We start from the raw sequence: 27,067 nt of genomic DNA, 5'->3' as shown, positions 1-27,067 counted from the left end.
AGCTTTTCCGCTAATGTCAGGAACACGGCAGGGATGTCTGTTATCACCACTGCCTATTCAACATAGTACTAGAAGTCCTAGCCTCAGCAATCAGACAACAAAAGGAAATTAAAGGCATCCAAATCGGCAAAGAAGAAGTCTAACTATCACTCTTTGCAGATGATATGATACTATATGTGGAAAACCCAAAAGACTCCACTCCAAAACTGCTAGAACTTGTACAGGAATTCAGTAAAGTGTCAGGATATAAAATCAATGCACAGAAATCAGTTGCATTTCTCTACACCAACAACAAGACAGAAGAAAGAGAAATTAAGGAGTCCATCCCATTTACAATTGCACCCAAAACTATAAGATACCTAGGAATAAACCTAACCAAAGAGACTAAGAATCTATACTCAGAAAACTATAAAGTACTCATGAAAGAAATTGAGGAAGACACAAAGAAATGGAAAAATGTTCCATGCTCCTGGATTGGAAGAATAAATATTGTGAAAATGTCTATGCTACCTAAAGCAACCTACACATTTAATGCAATTCCTATCAAAGTACCATCCATTTTTTTCAAAGAAATGGAACAAATAATCCTAAAATTTATATGGAACCAGAAAAGACCTCGAATAGCCAAAGCAATATTGAAAAAGAAAGCCAAAGTTGGTGGCATCACAATTCCGGACTTCAAGCTCTATTACAAAGCTGTCATCATCAAGACAGCATGGTACTGGACAAAAACAGACACATAGATCAATGGAACAGAATAGAGAGCCCAGAAATGGACCCTCAACTCTATGGTCAACTCATCTTCGACAAAGCAGGAAAGAATGTCCAATGGAAAAAAGACAGCCTCTTCAATAAATGGTGTGGGGAAAATTGGACAGCCACATGCAGAAAAATGAAATTGGATCATTTCCTTACACCACACACGAAAATAGACTCAAAATGGATGAAGGATCTCAATGTGAGAAAGGAATCCATCAAAATCCTTGAGGAGAACACAGGCGGCAACCTCTTCGACCTCAGCCGCAGCAACATCTTCCTAGGAACATCACCAAAGGCAAGGGAAGCAAGGGCAAAAATGAACTATTGGGATTTTATCAAGATCAAAAGCTTTTGCACAGCAAAGGAAACAGTGAACAAAACCAAAAGACAACTGACAGAATGGGAGAAGATATTTGCAAATGACATATCAGATAAAGGGCTAGTGTCCAAAATCTATAAAGAACTTAGCAAACTCAACACCCAAAGATCAAATAATCCAATCAAGAAATGGGCAGAGGACATGAACAGACATTTCTGCAAAGAAGACATCCAGATGGCCAACAGACACATGAAAAAGTGCTCCAGATCACTCGGCATTCAGGGAAATACAAATCAAAACCACCATGAGATATCACCTCACACCAGTCAGAATGGCTAAAATGAACAAGTCAGGAAATGACAGATGCTGGCGAGGATGCGGAGAAAGGGGAACCCTCCTACACTGTTGGTGGGAATGCAAGCTGGTGCAACCACTCTGGAAAACAGCATGGAGGTTCCTCAAAATGTTGAAAATAGAACTACCCTATGACCCTGCAATTGCACTGCTGGGTATTTACCCTAAAGATACAAACTTAGTGATCCGAAGGGGCACGTGCACCCGAATGTTTATAGCAGCAATGTCTACAATAGCCAAACTATGGAAAGAACCTAGATGTCCATCTACAGACGAATGGATAAAGAAGATGTGGTATATATACACAATGGAATACTATGCAGCCATCAAAAGAAATAAAATCTTGCCATTTGCGATGACGTGGATGGAACTAGAGGGTATCATGCTTAGTGAAATAAGTCAATCGGAGAAAGACAACTATCATATGATCTCCCTGATATGAGGGAGAGGAGATGCGACATGGGGGGTTGAGGGGGTAGGAGAAGAGTAAATGAAACAAGATGGGATTGGGAGGGAGACAAACCATAAGTGACTCTTAATCTCACAAAACAAACTGAGGGTTGATGGGGGGAGGGGGTTGGGAGAGGGGGGTGGGGTTATGGAAGTTGGGGAGGGTATGTGCTATGGTGAGTGCTGTGAAGTGTGTAAACCTGGCGATTCGCAGACCTGTACCCCTGGGGATAAAAATATATGTTTATAAAAAATAAAATTTAAAATAGTAAAAAAAAAAAAAAAAAAAAAGAGCTGAGGTGTCCATAGACAGATGAATGGAGAAAAAAGATGTGGTATTAGGCAGAGGAAAATAAGTCAATCAGAGAAAGACAATTATCGTATGGTTTTACTCATATATGGAATATAAGAAACAGCACGGAGGATCATAAAGGAGGGGAGGGAAACTGAATGGGAAGAAATCAGAGAGGGAGACAAACCATGAGGTCTCAACTCTAGGAAACAAACCGAAGGTTGCTAGTTTGTTTTTTTTTTTTTGTTTTTGCAGGTGTCATTTTATTTCTCATAATGTTCAAATAGCCAACATAATTAGCTTTTGATGTAGTGTTCAATGAATCATTAGTTGTGTATAACAACTAGTGTTCATTGCAATACATGTGCTCCTTAATAAACATCACCTGGTTACCCCATCACCCCACCCACCTACCTTCTGTAACCCTCAGTTTGTTTTGCAGAGTCCAGAGTCTCTCATGATTTGTCTCCCTCACTGATTTCTTCCCATTCACTTCTCCCTACATCCCAATGGTCCTCCATGCTATTCCTTATGTTCCACATATGAGTGAAATCATATGATAATTGTCCTTCTCAGTTTGACTTATTTCACTTACCATCATCTCTTCCAGTTCCATCCATGACGATGCCAATGGTGGCTATTCATCCTTTATATCCATTGTATATATGTACCACATCCTCTTTACCCCATTCATCATTTGAAGAACAACTTGGCTCCTTCCACAGTTTGGCTCTTGTGGATATTACTGCTATGAATACTGGGCATTATATGCAACGGATGAATTATTGAACTCTACATCCAAAATTAATGCTGTTCTATATGTTGGCTAATTGAATTTAAATCTAAAAAAAAAGGTATTAGATGAATTGCCTATCCATTAGGAAAAACAAAGAAACAAAATGAGCAAACAAATTCCTTGACCAGACTCTACACCATACAAAAAATTAATTTGAGATGAATCACAGACTTAACTTGAAAGATAAAATGATGGGCAAAGTTTTCTTATGGAGAACACAGAAAACAGTGGCCAGAAAGGATAGACATAGTAAGTCTTATTAAAGGACACTAGTAAAGTGCACATTATCTATCATCAAGAAACATCATAAGAAAGCAAAGGATGAATTTTAGCCTGAAGAAAATATGTGTATTAGGCTTTTTGGAAAATCTGAGATTGGATAACGAATTCCTCAAAGCAATAAAGAGATGCACAAACTAGCAAGATTGGAAGACAGTTTTGAACAGGCACTACACAAAGATATGAAAGATGCTCGGCATCCTCAGTCTTTTGGAAAATGCAAAAGAAAGCAGCAGTGAGCCAGCAGCCCAGCTAAAATTTAAACACATGATAAATACCAGGTTGGCAGAGATATGGAACAGCTGGACTTTTCATATGCCTCTGGTGCAAGAGTAAATTTGTCCACTCACTGTATAAAATCTTTGGGCAGGATCTATTAAGACTGACCACGTTCATACCCACAATTCCACGTAGAGAAATGTCAACACTGTTTACATAGAACATGTAAACGTTTTATCCAGCTGCGCATATATATAAACATTTAAATATTTACATGTGTGTATATGTGTGCATTTATTGCCTATGCACACGCATAAAATGCTACTGACATATAAACAGCTGAATTTATGAATTAATTGTTAAGTTCACACAATGAAATATAATACAATGAAAAAGATCCAGTTAATCTTACATGCAACAACGTGAATGATCTCCTACACAAATCATTTAACAGGAGCTGGACACAAAAGAGTACATGCTTTTTGATTCCTTTAATGTAAAATTCAAGCAGAGCCAAAACTAAGCTTTGGTGATAGAACCCCAATAAATGGTCAATAAATGAGAAAGGGCATAGGGGAGGCTTCTGAGGTGGTAAAACGGACTAAATCTTCTCTGAGTGCTGTTTACATGCAGGTGTTCACTTAGGAAAGAGTCACTGAAGTGAATAGAGTACACAATATTAATATTGTGTACTATATTATGTGTATATATACATATAGATGTACATATCTATGTATGTATATATATATATATATAAAGTCTACGAGGTATGAATATATATATGTGTGTATATATACACACACACACACACACACACACACACACACACACATGTAGTCTACAGTGTATGAAAAATGTGCTGGAAAAAAGACTTCCCAACAGCATAAACTCCAGGAGATATGGCTTTATGGGTGAATTTTTTTCAGATATCTATGGAAGAAATAATGCTAGGATTACCTAAACTCTTATAGGGAAACAAATATATGGAAAACTATCAGCTGGCTTTATGAGATGATCATAAGTTTGATATGAAATGCTCCTAAGATTGGCTGGACGTCCACCTTTGGTTCAGGTTATGATCCCAGGACCCTGGGATTGAGCCCTGTGTTGGGTTGCCTGCTCAGTGAGGAGTCTACATTCTCCTTCTCCTGATCCCTCTGCTATGGTCTCGTGCTCTCTCCCTCTCTGTCAAAAGATAAAGAAAATCTTAAAAGAGAGATAAAAAAACCCTCATAAGGGTTTTTCCAGGGAAAAATACTACAGTCAAATCTCTCTAAAAATCAATAGGAATGGAATGATAAAAGTGTTCTAGAATTAGTGGTGCTGGTCTCACAGCTGCATGAATACAATAAAAATCATTAAATTTATACTTTAAAAGAGTAAGTCTTATGATACATAAATTATATCTGAAAAACATCTAAAATATATTACGTATATTGAACAACATAAAAGAATTATAAAATCTTATGACCAAGTCGTTTTATGCCAAGAAGGTACGATTAGAATTCAAAATCAGCTTGCTTTTCAAAAAGTAATGAGAACATTCCCACCAACAGTGTAAGAGGGTTCACCTTTCTCCACACGCTCTCCAACATTTGTTGTTTCTTGCCTTGTCAATTTTGACCATTCTGACTGGTGTAAGGTGGCATCTATCTCAATGTGGTTTTCATTTGAATTGTCCTGATGGCTAATGATGTTGAACATTTTGTCGTGCGTCTGTTAGCCATTTGTACGTCTTCTCTGGAGAAGTGTCTGTTCATGTCTTCTGCCCATTTTCTGATTTGGTTATTTGCTTTTTGGGTTTGAGTTTGAGAAGTTCTTTATAGATCTTGCATATCAGCCCTTTATCTGTAATGTCCTTTGCAAATCTCTTCTCCCATTCCGTGGGTTGCCTCTTAGTTTTGTTGACCATTTCCTTTGCTGTGCGGAAGCTTTTTATCTTGACAAAGTCCCAAAAGTTCATCTTTGCTTTTTTTTCCCCTTGCCTTTGGAGACGCATTTCGGAAGAAGTTGCTGTGGCCCGATGTCGAAGAGGTTACTGCCTATGTTCTCCTCTAGGATTTTGATGGATTCCTGTCTCACATTGAGGTCTTTCATCCATTTTGAGTTTATCTTTGTGTTTGGTGTAAGAGAATGGTTGAGTTACACTCTTGGTGGGAAAGCAAGCTGGCATAGCCACTTTGGAAAACACTATGGAGGTTCTTCAAAAAGCTAAAAAGAGAGCTACCCTATGATCCAGAAATTTCACTACTGGGTATTTACCCCAAAGATACAGATGTAGTGAAAAGAAGGGTCACATGCCCACACACGAAAATAGACTCAAAATGGATGAAGGATCTCAATGTGAGAAAGGAATCCATCAAAATCCTTGAGGAGAACACAGGCAGCAACCTCTTCGACGTCAGCCGCAGCAACATCTTCCTAGGAACATCACCAAAGGCAAGGGAAGCAAGGGCAAAAATGAACTATTGGGATTTTATCAAGATCAAAAGCTTTTGCACAGCAAAGGAAACAGTGAACAAAACCAAAAGACAACTGACAGAATGGGAGAAGATATTTGCAAATGACATATCAGATAAAGGGCTAGTGTCCAAAATCTATAAAGAACTTAGCAAACTCAACACCCAAAGATCAAATAATCCAATCAAGAAATGGGCAGAGGACATGAACAGACATTTCTGCAAAGAAGACATCCAGATGGCCAACAGACACATGAAAAAGTGCTCCAGATCACTCGGCATCAGGGAAATACAAATCAAAACCACCATGAGATATCACCTCACACCAGTCAGAATGGCTAAAATGAACAAGTCAGGAAATGACAGATGCTGGCGAGGATGCGGAGAAAGGGGAACCCTCCTACACTGTTGGTGGGAATGCAAGCTGGTGCAACCACTCTGGAAAACAGCATGGAGGTTCCTCAAAATGTTGAAAATAGAACTACCCTATGACCCTGCAATTGCACTGCTGGGTATTTACCCTAAAGATACAAACTTAGTGATCCGAAGGGGCACGTGCACCCGAATGTTTATAGCAGCAATGTCTACAATAGCCAAACTATGGAAAGAACCTAGATGTCCATCTACAGACGAATGGATAAAGAAGATGTGGTATATATACACAATGGAATACTATGCAGCCATCAAAAGAAATGAAATCTTGCCATTTGCGACGACGTGGATGGAACTAGAGGGTATCATGCTTAGCGAAATAAGTCAATCGGAGAAAGACAACTATCATATGATCTCCCTGATATGAGGGAGAGGAGATGCAACATGGGGGGTCGAGGGGGTAGGAGAAGAGTAAATGAAACAAGATGGGATTGGGAGGGAGAGAAACCATGACTCTTAATCTCACAAAACAAACTGAGGGTTGATGGGGGGAGGGGGTTGGGAAAGGGGGTGGGGTTATGGATATCGGGGAGGGTATGTGCTATGGTGAGTGTTGTGAAGTGTGTAAACCTGGTGATTCGCAGACCTGTACCCCTGGGGATAAAAATATATGTTTATAAAGCTGTAAAAAAAAAAAAAAAAAGAAAGAAAGAAAGGATGAATCCCCAAGTTTTGTAGAAACATGGACGGGACTGGAAGAGATGATGCTGAGTGAAATAAGTCAAGCAGAGAGAGTCAATTATCATATGGTTTCACTTATTTGTGGAGCATAACAAATAGCATGGAGGACAAGGGGAGATGGAGAGGAGAAGGGAGTTGAGGGAAATTGGAAGGGGAGGTGAACCATGAGAGACTATGGACTCTGAAAAACGATCTGAGAATTTTGAAGGGGTGGGGGGTGGGAGGTTGGGGGCACCAGGTGGTGGGTATTGTAGAGGGCACGGATTGCATGGAGCACTGGGTGTGGTGCAAAAATAATGAATACTGTTATGCTGAAAAAATAAAAAATTAATTAAAAAATATATATATAATAAAAAAAATTGTTTTTCAATGGCTTGGTGTATCTCAATTCATATTTCCCGTACACTGCACATATTTGTCCAAAATTGTGGCTCTAACACAGAGAGCAGGCTTTTCGTTCGCTGACCTACCCACGCGGATTCTTGCAAAGCGGAAAAGCCACGCAGGGGTGTGTGAAAGCCGAGCTGGGAGAATCCACCGCCTTGAGCCAGGGCCACCCATCCTCGGCGCCGACTGCATCAAGGAGCTGAAGCATCGCCAAGTTTTGCTCCTGTAGATGGGTCGCTAAGGTGGTCGGTGAGCGCCAGATTCGCGGGAAACAATGCAAATTAGGAGTAAACAAGACCTCGCCCATTAAGGGGAAGCTGCGGTCAAAGGCTTCCGTCCCGGCCTCCCCGCTGCGCTCCCTCGACTCTGGGAGCAGAGTGCGTTGTCTCTCACCTCTTCGCCTCGCTCCCTGCGCTTGCCTTCGAGGTCGCGCCTACTTGCTCGAGGTCCTGCGGAGGATGGCAGCGTCTTTTCGGAGGAGCTTGCAGTCTCTCGGGCCGCCGGGGCCCCCTCTCTCCGGCTCGCGAGGAGCCCTCCTGGCGGTTCTGGTGCTGGTCGCGCTGCCGGACGCCAGGGGTGAGACGCGGGGCTGGGCTTTCGGTCCTCAGGGTGGCGTGCAAAGGCGGGTGGGCTCTGGCGTCCCCGTTTGTGCTGGGACCCTGGTGGCCTCCGGGTGAGCGTGGAGTTGCCTCCTGGGGAGGCGCTGGTGTGGTGCCAGCCGGGAGCGCGCAGGTGCTGGGCAGGTGCCGCCGGGAATTACCTGCTTTTGTGTGTTAACGAAGCCCGGCGGGAGCAGAGTGGAGTGCTGATCTCAGCGAAAGAAAGGGTGGTGGGAAATGCGACTAACCTGGGTTCTAATTTTAGCAAGTTCTTAAGTGTGAGGAAAGTTACTACGCCTGTCCGAATGGATTTCCCCTTCTGTGCGGTGGCAAACACTGATTTCTACCTCGTGGTGGTGTTACTTGAATGGCATAAAGGGTATCGGGGTCTAGCACAGAGCCTGCCACTTATTCATGTTCCATCCCCCAGCCGTTACTTCTGCCCTTCGTTCACCAGGGTGTTTGGACAAGCAGTCCTGGGGGTGCAATTCTCACCTTACCCTGCCCTGCATCAGAGTGCATTCCCCCGCCTGGGCCCCCAACCCACCACAGACACTCACCGAGAGCCTTCGTTTGCACAAATCCCATGGCCGCACTTGGGGTTAAAAGGGCGAGGGAAGCTCCAGGGTCCTCGCTGTCACAAGCTGCAGACAGAAGGGAAATGTGAGATGTTTACACAGTGTGGCATTTTAGTCATGTGGTTAGTACAAAATAAAACCTGTTATTGACTATTTGGAAAGTTTGTGGAGGCATCTTCCCTTCCTTCCTTCCCCTTAAATAGGTAAACACCTTCATTTAGAATCCTTCTCTTATTTTTGGCCTTCTGAGAAGTCTTTCTTAGTTTGCTTGGACTCCCTGGCAACATCTTAGTTGAAATGAGAGTCTTAATTGCTTTTGTCCGGCCTCTTCTGATTTTGCTCTCCACTGTCACTAGACATTACACATTCATTACTGATTGTATTGTGCCTTCTCCTCTAAGAGAGGAAGGAACAAGGAAAAACCAAGTTTCCACAAAAGTTATTAGGGATGCCTGGGTGGCTCAGTCCTTAAGCCTCTGCCCTTGGCTCAGATCATGATTTCAACATCAAACTCCTTGCTTAGCAGGGAGCCTGCTTCTCCCTCTTCTTGCCACTCCCCCTGCTTGCTCAGTCTCTCTCTCTCTCTTCCTCTCTCTGACAAGTAAATAAGTAAAATCTTTTTTAAAAGCTGTTATTGGGGTGCCTCGGTGGCTCAGTCAGTTAAGCGGCTGCCTTCGACTTGCCTTCTGCTCAGGTCCTGATGCCAGGGTTCTGGGATGGAGCCCCGCATCAGGCTCCCTGCTCAGCAGAGAGCCTGCTTCTCCCTCTTCCTGCTGCTCTGCCTGCTCACGCTCTCCCTCAGTCTCTCTGTCAAGTGAATAGAAGGAATAATCTTTTTTAAAAAGTTGTTTTTAATATTTTATTTCCTTAGACATCGTAAAGTAACCTGTCAAGTGAAGAAACGTGATAAAACCTGAAAGTTTTATTTTCAGAAGAGAGGCATGCCAAAGTAAATTAAGCAATCTGTTGTCAGTGCTTAGAAATGTTTGCGGACCTTATGAGTATCTGGTCCTCTTCGTACTGGAATGCTAATTGCAAAATATATACAAATATATATTTACTAAGGTTATCATAATAACTTCAAAATGTGAAACAGCTAAACTATCTGGTAATTTACTTGCTAAAGGAATGTAGGCACAGAAAGTGCTGACAGAATGCTGATCAAAGCACTTTGGACATGGTGAGAGAGCTGTGTCTTCAAGGTGCATGCATATGGAAGTTGGGTGGTAGGGTTTTGTGAAATCTCCTTAATTGGGAGGCCAGCGTTCTGCTTTTTTTTCAGCCTCTGCTACTGAGTAGCCTGGGGTCAGCAAGTCAATAAGTTCCCTGAGTTTCAGTGTCCGTGTATATAAAATGGACATAATTCACATCTGGCAATCTGAGAGGATTACTGTAAAAAGCAAATGAGGTAGTGTATGTGACAGGGTTATGAAACCTGAAAATCCCCATGCAGATATATGAAGCCATGAGTAGGAACGTCCCTCAAGAGAGTCTAACCGCCACCATATGTCTGGAAAGGGAGACATCACAGCTTCGGTGATCAGAGAAGGCTGAGTGGGAAGGAGCTTGGATTTAGCAACACGTAAGGATTGAATCCAGAAATGACCGCGCAGGCTGATTCACAGAAGTAGTTATTTTAAATACAAATTGGCCTATTAAGCCTACTAGGACGGTGTAGACTATAGGGCAGCTTCTGGCGCCCTCTTCTGGTCCTTGGGTGAGATACGGCTCTGTTTCCCCGCTGTATATAAAGATGGCTAGGTAGAAGGGAGGGAAGGCCAGTCGCTTTCTGTGATTTGTCACCTTTTGGGTTCAGATATGCTCAGATGGGCAGATTTATGGTTTATATTACCTCGTTTTATCTAATATAAATTTTATGATTGGACAAGTAACTTCAAAGTTTTTCTGCACAGAAGCAGAATGAAGAGAATTCTAATAAGGCCAACTTAAGCAAACAAGAAAACAGCATAGCTGACAATACCTTCCACACATACGTACACAGCCCCACACACAGGCACACACACATCCAGGCTCTCTGTCAGAGACATGAAGAGGAAGAAACATTGTCAGTCTAATTACAAGTTACCAAAAGTTGACAAAAACAAAAACTTCAGAAAATAGCAAGACTGGTTGAAATGATAGCTTTACATCCACTTGTTGTAAACAGAGAAACTCATTGTGACTATTATGTCCTTGTAGATGTTAATTAATAATTATGTTAAATCATCATGATTAGCAAAGCACTTAAAATGTTTATTTCATCTGTATCATATTTTTAAATTTCTATTTATATGTAATATAAATTACATGGTTATAAATAAAAACTAGTATAGACATTTAAATATATTTAATATTTTACTATACATATTACCTGTAATATAAAATAGTTATATTTCTGTTATATAACAGTTTATATGTATATATTATGCAATATTTATTTAGAGGACATTATATATTATAATTCATTGTTATATAATTAACATATAATTGCATTATATATCACACATAATAGCTTCATTAAGCTATATTATATGAATATAATTTATAGTATTAAGTTGGCATAGTTTATGTGGTTTATTATTTATAATATACATTAATCTGTAAAATATATAATATGTATTGTAATATAATAAATTAATGTTATATATAGCATGCCAAGTTATATATTAGAATCATACTATTACATGTTAAATTAGATTATGTAATATACCAAATACATAATATACTAATATTATGAATGTATAAATATTTTTAAACATCAAACATAAATATATAAATTTTTTAAATTATGTTCAGTTAGCCACTGTACAGTACATAATTAGTTTTTGATGTAGTGTTCAATCACTTATTAGTTAAGTATAGCACACAGTGCTGATCACAACACGTGCCCTCCTCAATACCCATCACCCTGTAACCCCTCCCCTCACCCTCCTCCCCTTTGAAACCCTCAGATCCGGGCGCCTGGGTGGCTCAGTGGGTTAAGCCGCTGCCTTCAGCTCAGGTCATGATCCCAGGTCCTGGGTTCGAGCCCCGCATCGGGCTTTCTGCTCAGCAGGGAGCCTGCTTCCTCCTCTCTCTCTCTGCCTGCCTCTCTGCCTACTTGTGATCTCTCTCTGTCAAATAAATAAATAAAAATCTTAAAAAAAAAAAAAAGAAACCCTCAGATTGTTTCCTCAGGGTCCGTAGTCTCTCATGGTTCAACTCTCTCTGATTCTCCCGCTTTGGATTTCTCTCCCTTTTTTTATCGTCCTCCGTGCTATTGCTTATGTTCCACATATGACTGAAACCATATGATAATTGTCTTTCTCAGTTTGACTTACTTCACTTAACATAACCCCCTCCAGTTCCATCCATGTCAGTGCAAATGGTGCATTTTCATCATTTCTAATGGCCGAATAATATTCCATGGTAGATATGTACCACATCTTCTTTATCCATTCATCTGTTGAAGGGCATCTCAGCTCCTTCTACAGTTTGGCTATTGTGGACATTGCTGCTATGAGCACTGGGGTGCATGTGGCCCTTCTTTTCACTACATCTGTATCTTTGGTGTATATACCTAGTAGCGCAATTGCTAGGTCATAGGGTAGCTCTATTCTTAACACCTTGAGGAACTTCCATACTGTTTTCCAGAGAGGCTGTACCAGCTAGCATTCCCACCAACAGTGTAAGAGGGTTCCCCTTTCTCCACAACTTCAACATTTGTTGTTTCTTGCCTTGTCAATTTTGGCCATTCTAACTGGTGTAAGGTGGTATCTCAGTGTGGTTTTGATTTGAATTTCCCTGATGGCTAGTGATGCTGAACATTTCTTCATGTGTCTGTTAGCCATTTGTATGTCTTCTTTGGAGAAATGTCTGTTCATGTCTTCTGCCCATTTTTTGACTGGGTTATTAATTTTTTGAGTGTTGAGTTTGAAAAGTTCTTTATAGATCTTGGATATCAGCCCCTTATCTGTAATGTCATTTTCAAACATCTTCTTCCATTCTGTGGGCTGCCTCTTAGTTTTGTTGGCTGTTTCCTTTGCTGTGCAGAAGGTTTTGATCTTGATGAAGTCCCAAAAGTTCATTTTTGCTTTTGTTTACATGCCTCTAGAGATGTGTCTTGAAAGAGGTTGCTGTGGCCGATATCGAAGAGGTTACTGCCCATGTTCTCCTCTAGGATTTTGATGGATTCCTGTCTCACATTGAGGTCTTTCATCCATTTTGAATTTTCCTATGTATGGTGTAAAGGAATAGGCCATTATCATTCTTCTATATATAGCTGTCCAATTTTCCCAGCACCACTTACTGAAGATACTGTCATTTTTCCATTAAAGATTTTTTCTTGATTTGTCAAAGATTAGTTGACGATAGAGTTGAGGGTCCATTTCTGGAGTCTCTATTCTGTTCCATTGGACTATGTGTCTGTTTCTGTGCCAATACCATGCTGTCTTGGTGATCACAGCTTTGTAATAAGGCTTGAAATCAGGCAACATGAGACCCCCAGCTTTGTTTTTCTTTTTCATCATTCACTTGGTGAGTCAGGTCTTTTCCTGTTCCATAAAAATTTTAGGATTTTTTGTTCCAGCTCTTTGCAAAATGTCAATGGTATTTTAATAGGGATGGCATTAGAAGTGTATATTGCTCTGGGCAGGATAGACATTTTAACAATGTTTATTCTTCCAATCCATGATCATGGAAAGTTTTTCCATCTTTTTGTATCTTCCTCGATTTCTCTCATAAGTGTCCTGTAGTTCCTAGAGTATAGATCCTTTACCTCTTTTGTTAGGTTTATTCCTAGGTATCTTATTATATATTAAATCAGATTATATAATATACCAAATATAATATATAGTATAATAATATCAATATATAAAGATTTTGACATTAAAAATATAAAATTTTTAGAAGTGCATGCTCTTCTTTTTCTTTAACTGATAGAAATGTTTAAATAAAACACTTGCAGATCTTTTCATAAAAGAGTAGAATATGCAGAATGGAGAGCAGAGTGTAGTACAGGTTGACAGTTTATGTTTGAAAAAGAACATGGAAGTAATAAGTAGATTGTGCTTCTAACACAGAATAAATCCATCTGCCTTTAATGTAAGTTTGAATCAGGAGTATTTCCAAGTGGACTCAGACACCCAAGACAAAAACCACAATGAGATGACAATATACACCCACTAGAAAAGCTAAAATGTTAAAAATTGACCATAGAAAGTGTTGGCAATAAGGTGAAGACTGGAATCACTACTCCTTGGTAAAGTGATACAACCACTTTGGAAAGCATTTGGGAAGTTTCTTAAAAAGCTAAACTCAAATGTGTCTATGACTGAGCATTTTACTCCTAGGTATTGACTCAAGAGAAATGAAAGCAACTGACCACACAGAGACTTGGCAGGATTTTCATAGTGGCTTTATTTGTACTAGCCAATAACTAGAAATAATCTAAATGGCACTCAACAGCCAAACAGGCAAATCAAATTAAGGTATATTGGTACAACTGATTATCACCCAGCAAAAAAAAAAAAAAAAAAAAAAAAAAAGAAATACTTTTATATATGCAAAAACCTGGATGAATCTCAAAAAATAATCATTCTGTGTAAAAAGCTAGACCAACAAAATGGGGGGGGGGAGTACAAACCAAGTGAGTTGGTTTATATGAAATTCTAGAAGATCAAATCAGTCTGTAGTAAGAAACAGGCCAGAGATCGCCTAGAGAAGGAGGTAGAGAGACGGATTATAAAGCAAAATGAGAAAATTGTTGGAGTGATGGAAATGTTTGTTATCTTGATTGTGGTAATAGTTTCATGGTGCACACAAGTGTCAATTTCATCACGTTATCTACTTTAAATATTATTCAACTATTGTATTTAATATATTCTAAAGCTATGAAGAGTTGTGGGGTTTTTTTATTTCTTTTCAGCGTAACAGAATTCTTTGTTTTTGCACCACACCCAGTGCTCCATGCAATGCGTGCCTCCATAATACCCACCACCTGGCTCCCCGAACCTCTCACCCCCTGCCCCTTCAAAACCCTCAGGTTGTTTTTCAGAGTCCATAGTCTCTTATAGTTCATCTCCCCCTCCAATTTCCCTCAACTCCCTTCTCCTCTCCATCTCCCCTTGTCCTCCGTGTTATTTATTATACTCCGCAAATAAGTGAAACCATGTGATAATTGACTCTCTCTGCTTGACTTATTTCACTCAGCATAATCTCTTCCAGTCCCGTCTATGTTGATACAAAAGTTGGGTTTTCATCCTTTCTGATGGAGGCATAATACTCCATAGTGTATATGGACCACATCTTCCTTATCCATTCGTCCGTTGAAGGGCATCTTCGTTCTTTCCACAGTTTGGCGACCATGGCCATTGCTGCTATAAACATTGGGGTACAGACGGCCCTTCTTTTCACTACATCTGTATCTTTGAGGTAAATACCCAGTAGTGCAATTGCAGGGTCATAGGGAAGCTCTATTTTAATTTCTTTCTTTCTTTTTTTTAATTTTTAATTTCTTAACGAATCTCCACACTGTTCTCCAAAGTGGCTGCACCAACTTGCATTCCCACCAACAGTGGAAGAGGGTTCCCCTTTCTCCACATCCTCTCCAACACACGTTGTTTCCTGTCTTGCTAATTTTGGCCATTCTAACTGGTGTAAGGTGGTATTTCAATGTGGTTTTAATTTGAATCTCCCTGATGGCTAGTGATGATGAATATTTTTTCATGTGTGTGATAGTCATTTGTATGTCTTCATTGGAGAAGTGTCTGTTCATATCTTCTGCCCATTTTTTGATATGATTATCTGTTTTGTGTGTTTTGAGTTTCAGAAGTTCTTTATAGATCCTGGATATCAACCTTTTGTCTGTACTATCCTTTGCAAATATCTTCTCCCATTCCGTGGGTTGCCTCTTTGTTTTGTTGACTGTTTCCTTTGCTTTGCAGAAGCTTTTGATCTTGATGAAGTCCCAAAAATTCATTTTCGCTTTTGTTTCCTTTGCCTTTGGAGACATATCTTGAAAGAAGTTGCTGTGGCTGATATTGAAGAGGTTACTGCCTATGTTCTCCTCTAGGATTCTGATGGATTCCTATCTCACGTTGAGGTCTTTTATCCATTTCGAATTTATCTTTGTGTATGGTGTAAGAGAATGGTCAAGTTTCATTCTTCCACATATAGCTGTCCAATTTTCCCAGCACCATTTATTGAAGAGACTGTCTTTATTCCACTGTATATTTTTTCCTGCTTTGTTGAAGATTATTTGACCATAGAGTTGAGGGCCCATATCTGGGCTCTCTACTCTGTTCCACTGGTCTATGTGTCTGTTTTTATGCTGTCTTGGTGATCACAACTTTGTAGTAAAGCTTGAAATCAGGTAATGTGATACCCCCAGTCTTATTTTTGTTTTTCAACATTTCCTTTGTGATTCGGGGTCTCTTCTGATTCCATACAAAACTATAAACTCCCAAAATTGAACCAGGAAGAAATTGACCACCTGAATAAACCGATATCTAGTAATGAGATTGAAGCAGTGATCAAAAACCTCCCAAAAAACCAGAGCCCAGGATCTGATGAGTTCCCTGGGGAATTCTACCAAACTTTCAAAGAAGAAATAACACCAATTCTCCTGAAGCTGTTTCAAAAAATTGAAGCAGAAGGAAAACTTCCAGACTCTTTTTATGAAGCCAGCATTACCCTGATCGGCAAACCAGGCAAAGACCACACCAAAAAGGAGAATTTCAGACCAATATCACTGATGAATATGGATGCTAAGATTCTCAACAAGATCCTAGCAAACAGGATCCAACAGCACATTAAAAAGATTATCTACCATGACCAGGTGGGATTCATCCCTGGGCTACAAGGATGGTTTGGCATTCGCAAATCAATCAATGTAATAAAACAAATCAATAAGAGAGAAGAACCACATGATCTTCTCAATTGATGCAGAAAAAGCATTTGACAAAATCCAGCATCCGTTCCTGATTAAAACCCTTGAAGTATAGGGATAGAGGGAACATTCCTGAACTTCATAAAATCTATCTATGAAAGACCCACAGCAAATATCATCCTCAATGGGAAAAAGCTCACAGCCTTCCCATTGAGATCAGGAACATGACAAGGATGTCCACTCTCACCACTCTTGTTCAACATAGTATTAAAAGTCCTAGCAACAGCAATCAGACAACAAAGAGAAATAAAAGGCATCGAAATTGGCAATGAAGAAGTCAAACTCTCTCTCTTCGCAGATGACATGATTCTTTATATGGAAAACCCAAAAGACTCCACCCCCAAACTACTAGAACTCATACAGCAATTCAGTAACGTGGCAGGATACAAAGTCAATGTACAGAAATCAGTGGCTTTCTTATATATTAACAATGAAAATACAGAAAGGGAAATTAGAGAATCGATTCCATTTACTATAGCACCAAGAACCATAAGATACCTGGGAATAAACCTAACCAAAGAGGTGAAGGATCTGTACTCGAGGAACTACAGAACATTCATGAAAGAAATTGAAGAAGACACAAAAAGATGGAGGACCATTCCATGCTCTTGGATCGAAAGAATAAACATTGTTAAAATGTCTATACTGCCTAGAGCTATCTATACTTTTAATGCCATTCCAATCAAAATTCCACCGGTATTTTTCAAAGAGCTGGAGCAAATAATCCTAAAATTTGTATGGAATCTGAAGAGTTTTTTTTTTTTTTTAAATAAACTATGGTAGGTGAGTTTACAGAGTTGATATTAATATACTACTTAGAATTTGAGGGATTAGGAATGAAGGAGGAAAAGAAACCAGATCAAGCTTTCTGTAGTGAAGACTCATATGTTTCTATTTCAGCTATTATCCCAATTTACATTCTTTACTTTTACTTCACAGTAAGAAGAAGACACTAGGTTTAAATTCTGTTCTCTAGGAATCCAGTTTCTAAAACTATACATTGATATCTCTTGTATTAGCTTCTTTTTGCTGCTCTAAAAAATTACCACAAACTTAGTGGCTTACAACAATAGAAATTTATCCTCTTATGATTCTGGAGGTCAAATTCTCAAATGGGTCTGTAGGGCTGTGTTTCTTCTGGAGGCTCCAAGGGAGATTAGGTTTCCCTGCTCTTCTCGTCCAGAGGCTGAATGCATACTTTGGTTCATGGCTCTCTTTTTCTACCTTCAAAGCCAGCACTGGAATGTCTTAAAATCTCCTTCTTCTTTCTTAGATCCTCTGCCTCCCTCTTTTAAGGACCTTTGTGATTACATTGAGGGCCACCCAGATAACCCAGGATAATCTTCCCACCACAAGATTCTTAATTTAACTACATCTGCAAAGCCTGGTGCCATATGAGGTAACATTAACAGGCTCCGGGGATTAGGGCATGGATATCTTTGGAAGCTCATTGTTTAGGCAACCACATATTTCTACAGATTTTCAAAATCATAGCTAAGCCTGCTGATGGAATCCAGTAACATTAGGGTCCGCCTTAGTAGCATGGTTGTAGCCCAGCAAGCAGCCGGCAGTGTGTACACTGAAGATGGCTAATGGGAGCATAAAATATATGTAGAATCTAAAAACATAAACATGGAACAAAAGACAGGGAGGAAGTAAACAGAGTGAGCATTTTCTATGTTTCTTGCATGCTGGGAAATGATCATTGTTCATTGCACATTAACATGGTAAGGATGCATGTCATCTTTAAGGAGCTAAAAAGAATGTGTAACAAATAATCTAATAAGAAGAAATAACAATAGGGATTCCTGGGTTGCTCAGGTGGTTGAGTGTCCAACTCCTGATTTCAGATGAATACAGGTGCTGCTCAGCATGGAGTCTGCTTGAGATTCTCTCTCTCTCTCTCCTTTTCACTGTGCCAATTCCCCTGCTCACTCACGCTCGAGCTCTCTCTCTCTCTGTCTCTCTCTCTCTTTAAATAAATAAATAAAATCTTTTTTCATTCTCAAAATGAAGGTAAAAGAGAAGAGCATAAAGAACATAGGAAAGGAACGACAGATAAAAATCAAATAATAAAATGATAGATCTAATCATGAATATGTCAACAATTATAGTAAATATAAATAGACAATTCGACTTTACAAACAAAGATTAGTGGAGTGCTGCATTTCCCAAATTGTCGGCTGATGTGCCCTGGGAACCGCCAGGATCTCAGAGGAGATCCATGGGCTATTTTAAATTTTTGGTGGAAAAACAATTCTGGGTTTTTCTCAGATACTGTGCAACCTCTGGCTCCCAATAGGCCTTGGCTACATTAGATTGCAGTAGAGTTCTTTTATTTTTTTTTTTTAAGTAGGTTCCTCTTGGTGACAACAAATCTTTGCAAAACTGGGCTTTTAGCAGTGGCTGTGATACAAGTATCAAAGACAATTTTTGTAGAAAAGAAATGAGGTGGTGGATTACAATTCAATTCTATGGTTTGAGAAGTTGAGCAGTGCTCAGCATCCCACTGAGGAATGGTTGACAGGGTCGCCTCAGTTGGTGAAGTGGCTGATTTAGTTCAGGTCATGATTTCAGGTTCCTGGGATCAAGGCCTGCATTGGGCTCTGCGCACAGCAGGGAGTCTGCTTGAGATTCTCTCTCCCTCTCCCTCCCCCCCACTCGTGCATGCTTGCTCCCTCTCTCTTTCTTGCTCTCTCTCAAAATAAATAAATAAATAAATAACGCTTTAGAACAAAATGAAAAGCTCATCTCTATGTTCACTAGTAAGAGATGCAAACATTTCAACATTATTAAGGTGTTCTGTTTCATTGATCGCATCTATGAAGCACACTGGAGAAAAAGAGGAAGTAAATAGAAGTTTCTCCATTAACTTGGATGTCACTATGGTCTTGGCCTCCAGGTCAGTGCAAAGCCCCGGAACACCTTCCATTTGCCAAGCTGGCAAATGCTACGGACGAGTATGAGTTTCCCATCGGGACATTTCTGAAGTATGAGTGCCGCCCTGGTTACTATGGGAGAGGGTTCTTTATCACCTGCCTACCCAACTCGGTCTGGTCAAGTGCCAAAAACAAGTGTCAGCGTAAGTACCTCTGGACTGAGAACTCTGTGTCAATCAAACATCCGTAGAGCTGAATCAATTGTTCAGATTTTGGAACTAAGACTCGTACGATTGTTAAATTTGCCTCAGGTAGAGTACATGATGCAGTTATCCTTTCTGTCACATCTTCCTACTGCTCTGACTTACTGGCACCTCCATTACAAGGTCACTTCATGAGAAATGACCTTCACAAGGCACAATGCAGGGAAAAGCTCCATTCAGTAGGGGTTTCCCATCGTCACCGTTGAAACTACGTCACCAATGACTCAGAAAAGGGAAGAAAATTGTAGGTGGAGAGTGAATCCCGACTTCGAGATCTCCGATTTAAGCTGGTTGGATGACAAAATAACCACTTCGGTAAAAAGTAAAGTTTGCATTTTTCTGGGGTGCACAACACAGGGAAAAGATCAATGAGGAGGGGAGGTCTTTTCTTGGAAGTGGAGCTTAGTAGGTGGCTGACTCTCGGGCAGTCTTGCTAGTTTCTCTGAATTGGCAAAATCTGCGGAACCACAAATACTTTTCAGTAAACTCCATCCAGGTTGGGACCTTATGTACTTACTGAGAGAAGTTTGGCTTGTTCTATACCCAATCCCCCAATTCTGCTTCTCCCCCATAGGGAGATCATGTGGAACTCCTCCAGAACCCGCCAATGGCAAAATGACCGTACACGGAGACGCCCGGTTTGGATCAACTGTTAATTACGCCTGTAATGAAGGGTGAGTTAGCAGCAGCATCATTTGGGTTGAGAGTTCCAGAACTGTAGCACCAATCTCTAAACAAGCATCTTAGAAAGTCTTCCTGTCCATTCAAACCATAGCAATAAGATTTCTAAGTAGACATGGTGGCTTGAATCCAAGTATTAAACTACATTTGAAAAGACTAAACAAATATTTGAAAAATAGGAAGCACCCGTATCTGTGCTAGAAACTTGGGGGTGGGGGAAAGGATGTCTAAGGCACACCAAATTCATGCGCCTAGAACCAAGAGAAACGTTCACTAAATGGGAAGGAGCTGGAGATGGTGGACTCAGAAGTGGGAAAGAATGACTTGTTTAGGATGATGGAGCCCTGAGGTGCAGAGGCAAATCTTGATTGTTATAGCCCCTCTCCAGAAATGTGCACGGTGCAGAAATTTGCTGTGGCTTATCCTTAAAGGAGATAATCAATTATCTGCTTTGCCTTATATCTTAACTTTTGCTTTAAAAAAAAAACTTATTTATTGCTTACTTAAAAGACATATAATAAAACATAAGTGATCATTAAAATCAGGAAGAAATAAAGTGAACTTCAGGGTATATGCTATCCACCTTAGGAAACATTGCTAGAATCTTAGACGTCTCCACTGTGCCTTTCCCAGTTCCCATTCCTCCACCTCCAGAATCTCTCTGGAAATGTATAGATGTATAGATCAATAGAACAGAATTGAGAACGCAGAAGTAACCCCACACACTTATGGTCAACTCCTTTTCAGCAAGGGTGCCAGGACAATCCAATGGTGAAAGAATAATCTTTTCAACAACTGGTCTTGGGGCAACTAAACAACCAAATATAAACCCACTAAGTAGGAGGAATGATTATCATGAATCATGTTAACAGATTAAGCCTGAAATATTTGAGTAACTCCACTTGGTCTAGAAGTATAGTAAATATTATGTCTGCATTCCTACATTTGTTTTATAATATCTTCTTTCCCATGTTTTCCTTTTATTCTCATAGGAATGATAGGCTTAATAATGTTCCATTCTCAACCTGTCCTTGTCTGGCTTTACAACCAATTTATCTATATAAAATGAGCAGAGCGTGTTTCTTTTCAAAGCAGGCTGGATCCGTCAATCTTTTTTTCCAATATCTTCTGGTATTTCTGTGTTCTTTTAAATATATTTGAGGCTATGTAAATAGGTGCATGCACATTGAAGACTTCCAAGAGCATTAAAACTTATTATAGTGGGTTGCTCCTTCTTTCTAATAATGCTTTTCAGTTAGTCTATTTGTGTGTACACTTATACTCCTATTATATATTTCATATAACTACATTGCTTTTTGATTATTTACCCACTCTCTTTAAATCTTTTTGACTTTTTACTCTCCTGTGTCATTCTACGTTAGGTGAGTCTCTGATAAATAATCAATAGTTAGAGTTCCTTCATCCAGTTTGATAATGTCTACCTTTTAAGTAAGGAGTTTAATCCATTTGCTTTAAATGTAACTACTAATATTTAAAATTAATGCCTACTACCTGATTTTGTGTTTCTATTTATACCAATTTTATGTTTTCACACTTCCTCAACTTTTGTGTCCATTAGGTTTTATATTTTTTTTCCATTATGTCCTTCACTAGCTTGGAAAATAGAGGCTCTATATCTATTTATTTAGAAGTTCCCCTGGAAATTTTAACTTGTATACTTGGAAAATGCAAAAGTTAATCCCTACAATTATCTCCCTGCTTGCAACACATGGATGTAAGAAAATTTCAACAAATTTGCATTTGCAAATATAGTCAATAGTACATTGAATTTATGTGACCCCATTCACTTATGAATTTGTGTAATCAATATAGAAAGCTAGAAGTTCAGGGAAAAATGTAAAGGGCTAGCATTCTAGTCCAATGACTCAATCTTGACCTGAAAAAGATGGACAAAAAACATTCAGATGGATCTTAATGGATTTAACCCAGCAGGATAAAAATTTTTAAGACAGATTGAACATTCAAAAATCAATCAACATGATCAACTCTAGAAACAGGCTGAAGAAGAAAAATATATGCCCCTAGCAATTGACAAAAAATGCAGTTGGCAAAATCCAGTGTCAATTAGCCTTGAACAAGTCTGAAATCAAGGTGTCAGCAGGTGGGTTCCTACTGGGCGGTCAGAGGAAGAATCCATTTCGTGCTTTTCTCCTAGCTTCTGGTGCTTGTCAGCTGTCCTTGGCATCATGAGCTATAAACACATCATTCCTACCTCTGCGTCTGTTCTCACATGGCTTTTCCTATGTCTGTGTCAACATTTTCTGTCTGTCTCCTTGTCCAGATTTCCTTCTTCTTCTGAGGACAACGGTGATTGCATTAGGGCCCATGTTAATCCAGTATGACCTCATCTTAACTCTCTTATATCTGCAAGACCGTGTTTCCAAAAAAAGTCAGATCCTAAGGTTTCAGGACAGGAATTTGGAGGCACAGGAACAGACATTTCACTGAAGAGAGTTTATCGATGGAAATTAAGACCAGGAAAAGATATTCAACTTCATCAGCCCTTAGGAAAATACAAATGAAAACCACAGTGAAACAATACTACACATATATCTGAGTGGCAGAAATACAAACTAGTGAAAACAGCAGATGCTAGCATGGTTGTAGAGGAACTGGATTCCTCGTTCATTGCTGATAGGAACAGAAACTGGTAAACCCTCCCTGGATAACATAAATGAGCTATCAAGCCATGGAAAGCCGGGAGGAAACTTAATTGCATTTTACTAGGTGAAAGAATCCAATCTGAACAGGCTCAATTCTGTATAATTCCAGGGAAGTGGCATTCTAGGAAAGAAAATATGGAGTAAAAAGATCCGTAGTAGCCAAGGGGTAGGAGGAGGGAGAGACGAATAGGCAGATCTCCGAAGATGTTTAGGGCAGTGAAACTACTCTGTGTCATTCTGTAAGGGTGCATCCATGTCAATATTTGTTTGTCTAGACACACAGACTATACAACGCCAAGACTGAACCCTGCTGTAAACCAGGGACTACAGGGGATAATGATGTGTCAATGTAGGTTCATCAGTTGCAAGCCACTGTACCAGTCTGGTGGGGGATGTGGATAATGTGGGAAGGTATGCATGTGTAGGGAAAGGGAGTATATGGGAAATCCCCTGTATCCTCTGGCCAATGTTACCGTGAACCCAGAATAGGTCTTCAATATAGTCTGTATAAAAGCTGAATACTTGTAAGCACACTCACATACCCACAAATTAGTACAAACAGAACTGAGGAAGTCCAAATAAATTTGGTGATCATACCTATGTCAGAATCCTAGTTTTAATATTTTACTACAGTTTTGCAAGACATTATCCATGGGAGAAATTTACATTTTCCAAGTCTTATGGCACACTGTGAACAGTTTGTGGCATACTAAGTGAGAATTGCTGCCTTTAACATTTTACATAGGAAATCCGTGTTCAACTTCTTTTGTTCTGCTTGGATTTCCTTTGGTTCTAGTTTGAAGAATCTTAAACATGTTAGGCTTAAATTAAAATGTAGCTCAAAGTAATTAAGAGCAGAGGACCCATTTAGATTAGATATCTGAATAAAGATGTAAAATTTGGGAAAGTGGTAGTATACTATCACAAATTGTGATATATATACTATGTCAAAAATATGTATACATAGTATATGTATACATATAGGTACATGTATATACACATACAAAGTATATACCATGTCATACACTATGACAAATGGAAATTGTCCTTCTGAATTCTCCAGGATACACTCTCTTGTAAGTAGCCACTTCAGTAGGAAAATGAACAGGGAAAATAACATTCATTCTTCTTTCCCTCTAGATACCGACTTATTGGTAAGACCTCTATTGCATGCATCATCTCAGGCAAGACTGTCACCTGGGATGACGATCCACCTATTTGTGAGAGTGAGTTGAAGCCGTCCTTGTTCTTACCTTTTCCAATAGATTCTAAGTTTCCCCCTGAAGTTATACAAATCTTAAGTGGATTCCTTTTGTGCATTCTATCCCTCAAAACCCATGGGGTTTCTGGCAACTGTTTCCATATGTTTTTTCCTTATGTCGTGCCTTTTCTGAATCTGGGGACTTAATGCATAAAAGCCTTCAAACCTTAGTTTTCCTTCAGTTAATTCAGAATGACGTTGACTGTGCCACCCCCAGTGTAACAGTCATTCTGCTTGGCAAATTAGTCAAGATTTTTCTAAAGTGATGCTCTCCAAGGCTGGTGAAGCTGTGGATCAATCAACACTCGCACACACGTGGAGGTCCACAAAACCTCTTGAGAGGCACCATGTGCCATAAGCCTCAAAATGGACATAGACTTTGACCCACTTCTTAGAATTTATACTTGGGAGATAAATGCAGACTTTTCCTAGGAATTCACTTTACACTTCTCATTGCTTCATTCATTATAATAGCAAAATTGTTAAGGTAACCGAAATGTTTCCAGCTATGCTTTGGAAGGTATAGGAAGGAAAGTGTCTTGTTAAAAATGACTATTGAGAATTCTTTAAGAAACATGAAATTGAGCCATGCAGAATTAGAAGAGATACATCCAGGGGCACTTGAGAGACTCAGTCTGTTAGATGTCTGACTCTCGGTCTCAACTGAGGTCTTGAGCTCAAGGTTGTGAGTTTGAGCCCTATCCTGGACACCACACTTGGCTTGGAGCCTACTTACAAAAGAAGAGGAGGAGCTAGAGGAGGAAGAAGATGAAGAGGAGGAAGAGGAAGAAGAAGAAGGAAGAGGAGGTTAGAAGGAGGAGGATTAAAAAGGAGAAGAAGAGGAAGAGGAGAAGAAGGAGAAGAAGAAGGAGGAGGAGAAAGAGGAGGAGGAGAAGGAGCAGAAAAAGAAGAGGAGGAGGAAGAATAAGAAGGAGGAGGAGGAGGAGGAGTGGGGAGGGACAGGAGGAGGAGGTGAAGAGGAAGAGGAAGAAAAGGAACTACATCCATATACTGGAATGTTATTCAGCTAAAAATAAGAAAAACAAAGAACAAAGAAACACAATGTCATGGAGAAACAATTAATGATATATAAACAAGTAAATTATACACTTTTATGTGAAAAAAATCAGATGACAAAACAGTACTCTGGATAGATCTCTTTATTTAAATGTAATACACCTATATCTATTCCTAGATTTTCATCTTTATTTCTAATTCTTTAACCTTTCTTATACTAATCTTTGCTGAAAGGCTTCAAGCCTCCTTGGTGAAGGTGGGACGAAACTTCAGTATACTTTCTGGCCGTGTAGCAGCATGCTTTCTCAAGAAGATAAAAAAAAAATTAAAAAGAAATAAAAGAAGAAGAAGAAGATCCTATCTTCTATTCGTTTGAGCTGCTTTGAGTCTGTCCATAGGCTCCCAAGTCTGGGAACTGGTTGATGAATAACCATTACTTTTTTTTTTTTCAGTGATTCAATCAGAGGTAGATTTTTTCTGCTTGTAGCCATCAAAGAATACTTAACTGCACTCTTCATCTATTTCAGTTTTAGAGGATCCACAACAATTAGCCAGGGACAGAGATCTCTGCAGGCAAGTCACTCTGATCTCTGTTTCAGTTGCCCTGGCTATTAAGTGCTGCCACTTGGCTCCTGCCAGCCTGAGGTCCTTTGGTCTCCACTGAATTCAGGAAACCCAGATCAATAACAAAGCTCCCAATGTCACCAAGGTCATTCCCAGCCTACAGAGAATAGCCATCAGAGAGTCTGTCAAGAATACGGAAAATTCCCCAAGAATGTATTTCTCAAAGCCTTGGGTGAAAGGATAACAGGTCTCTCTTTGAACACCCCACCCCCCCCCCAGGCACATAGTTAAGGGTGGACAAACAGGGCTCACTAAGCCCACTCTGGCATTCCTAAATCCATAAGTCATAGGATTTCTTCCTCAGGACTACACTAAGAAAGGTCCTGTATTTCGGCTTCATTTAATGTAGGTCAACCTCTAACACAGTGAATTCACAGTCTTAATTCTTTTTCTTTTTGGGGATACCTTCTTGCCGGTCCTAATTGGTGCCCCCCTCTTTCCCCCCCAAACACCACCCCAACTCCAGTTCCAGGTCTTTCAGGACTTAAATCAGGTTAAAGAACCACAATTATGGTGAAGTATTAAGGGTAGGTCCTGAGGAAGATCAGCAGTCCCTGAAATTGGAGTTGCCAGATTTAGTAAACAAAAAGACAAGATAGCCAGTTAAACTTGAATTTCAGCACAGCAACACATATTTTTGTATTCTAAATATGTGCCTTGCAGTATTTGGGATAGAATTATATATAGAACTAGCTTTCATTGTTTTTCTCAAATTCAGATCTAACTGGACATCTGTGTTCTTCTGGCAACCCTACCAGGGCAGCTGCTCAGGACAGGTCATTACAGGTTCTTTGAGCAAAGGGAGGCTTACCTCCTCACACAGGGGAGGAGGGGCTGCTGCTTCTAGCAAAGGAAGCTCAGCAGAATTTCCAGGTACAAGGTATCCAGCATCCTTAGAATCTACCCATGTATCTCCATCTCAAATTTTATTTATATGTTTAAGATTTTATTTCTTTTTTGACAGAGAGAGGGACAGTAAGAGAGGGAACACAAGCAGGCAGGGGGAGTGGGAGAGGGAGAAGCAGGCTCCCTGCCCAGCAAACAGCCCCATGCAAGGCTCCATCCCAGGACCCTGGGATTCTAACCTGAGCCAAAGGCAGACATTTAACAACTAAGCTACACAGGCA

General features: G+C 39.8%; 1 protein-coding gene across 1 annotated transcript in view; it reads left to right on the top strand.

Annotated features, from left to right (window-relative positions):
- CR1 (complement C3b/C4b receptor 1 (Knops blood group)) overlaps window positions 1-27,067 on the top strand; it is a 193,589-nt gene that overhangs the window by 42,456 nt on the left and 124,066 nt on the right. Inside the window, 5 exon segments of the mRNA XM_047705076.1 lie at window positions 12,698-12,703; window positions 18,334-18,343; window positions 19,434-19,613; window positions 20,248-20,347; window positions 24,179-24,264. Coding sequence (XP_047561032.1) covers window positions 12,698-12,703; window positions 18,334-18,343; window positions 19,434-19,613; window positions 20,248-20,347; window positions 24,179-24,264 — 382 coding nt within the window.

Source organism: Lutra lutra, chromosome 15 (assembly GCF_902655055.1).
Source record: "Lutra lutra chromosome 15, mLutLut1.2, whole genome shotgun sequence".
Classification (NCBI taxonomy): Eukaryota; Metazoa; Chordata; class Mammalia; order Carnivora; family Mustelidae; genus Lutra; species Lutra lutra.
Note: the sequence above shows the minus strand (reverse complement) of the source record. Positions and strands in the feature narration are given on the sequence as shown.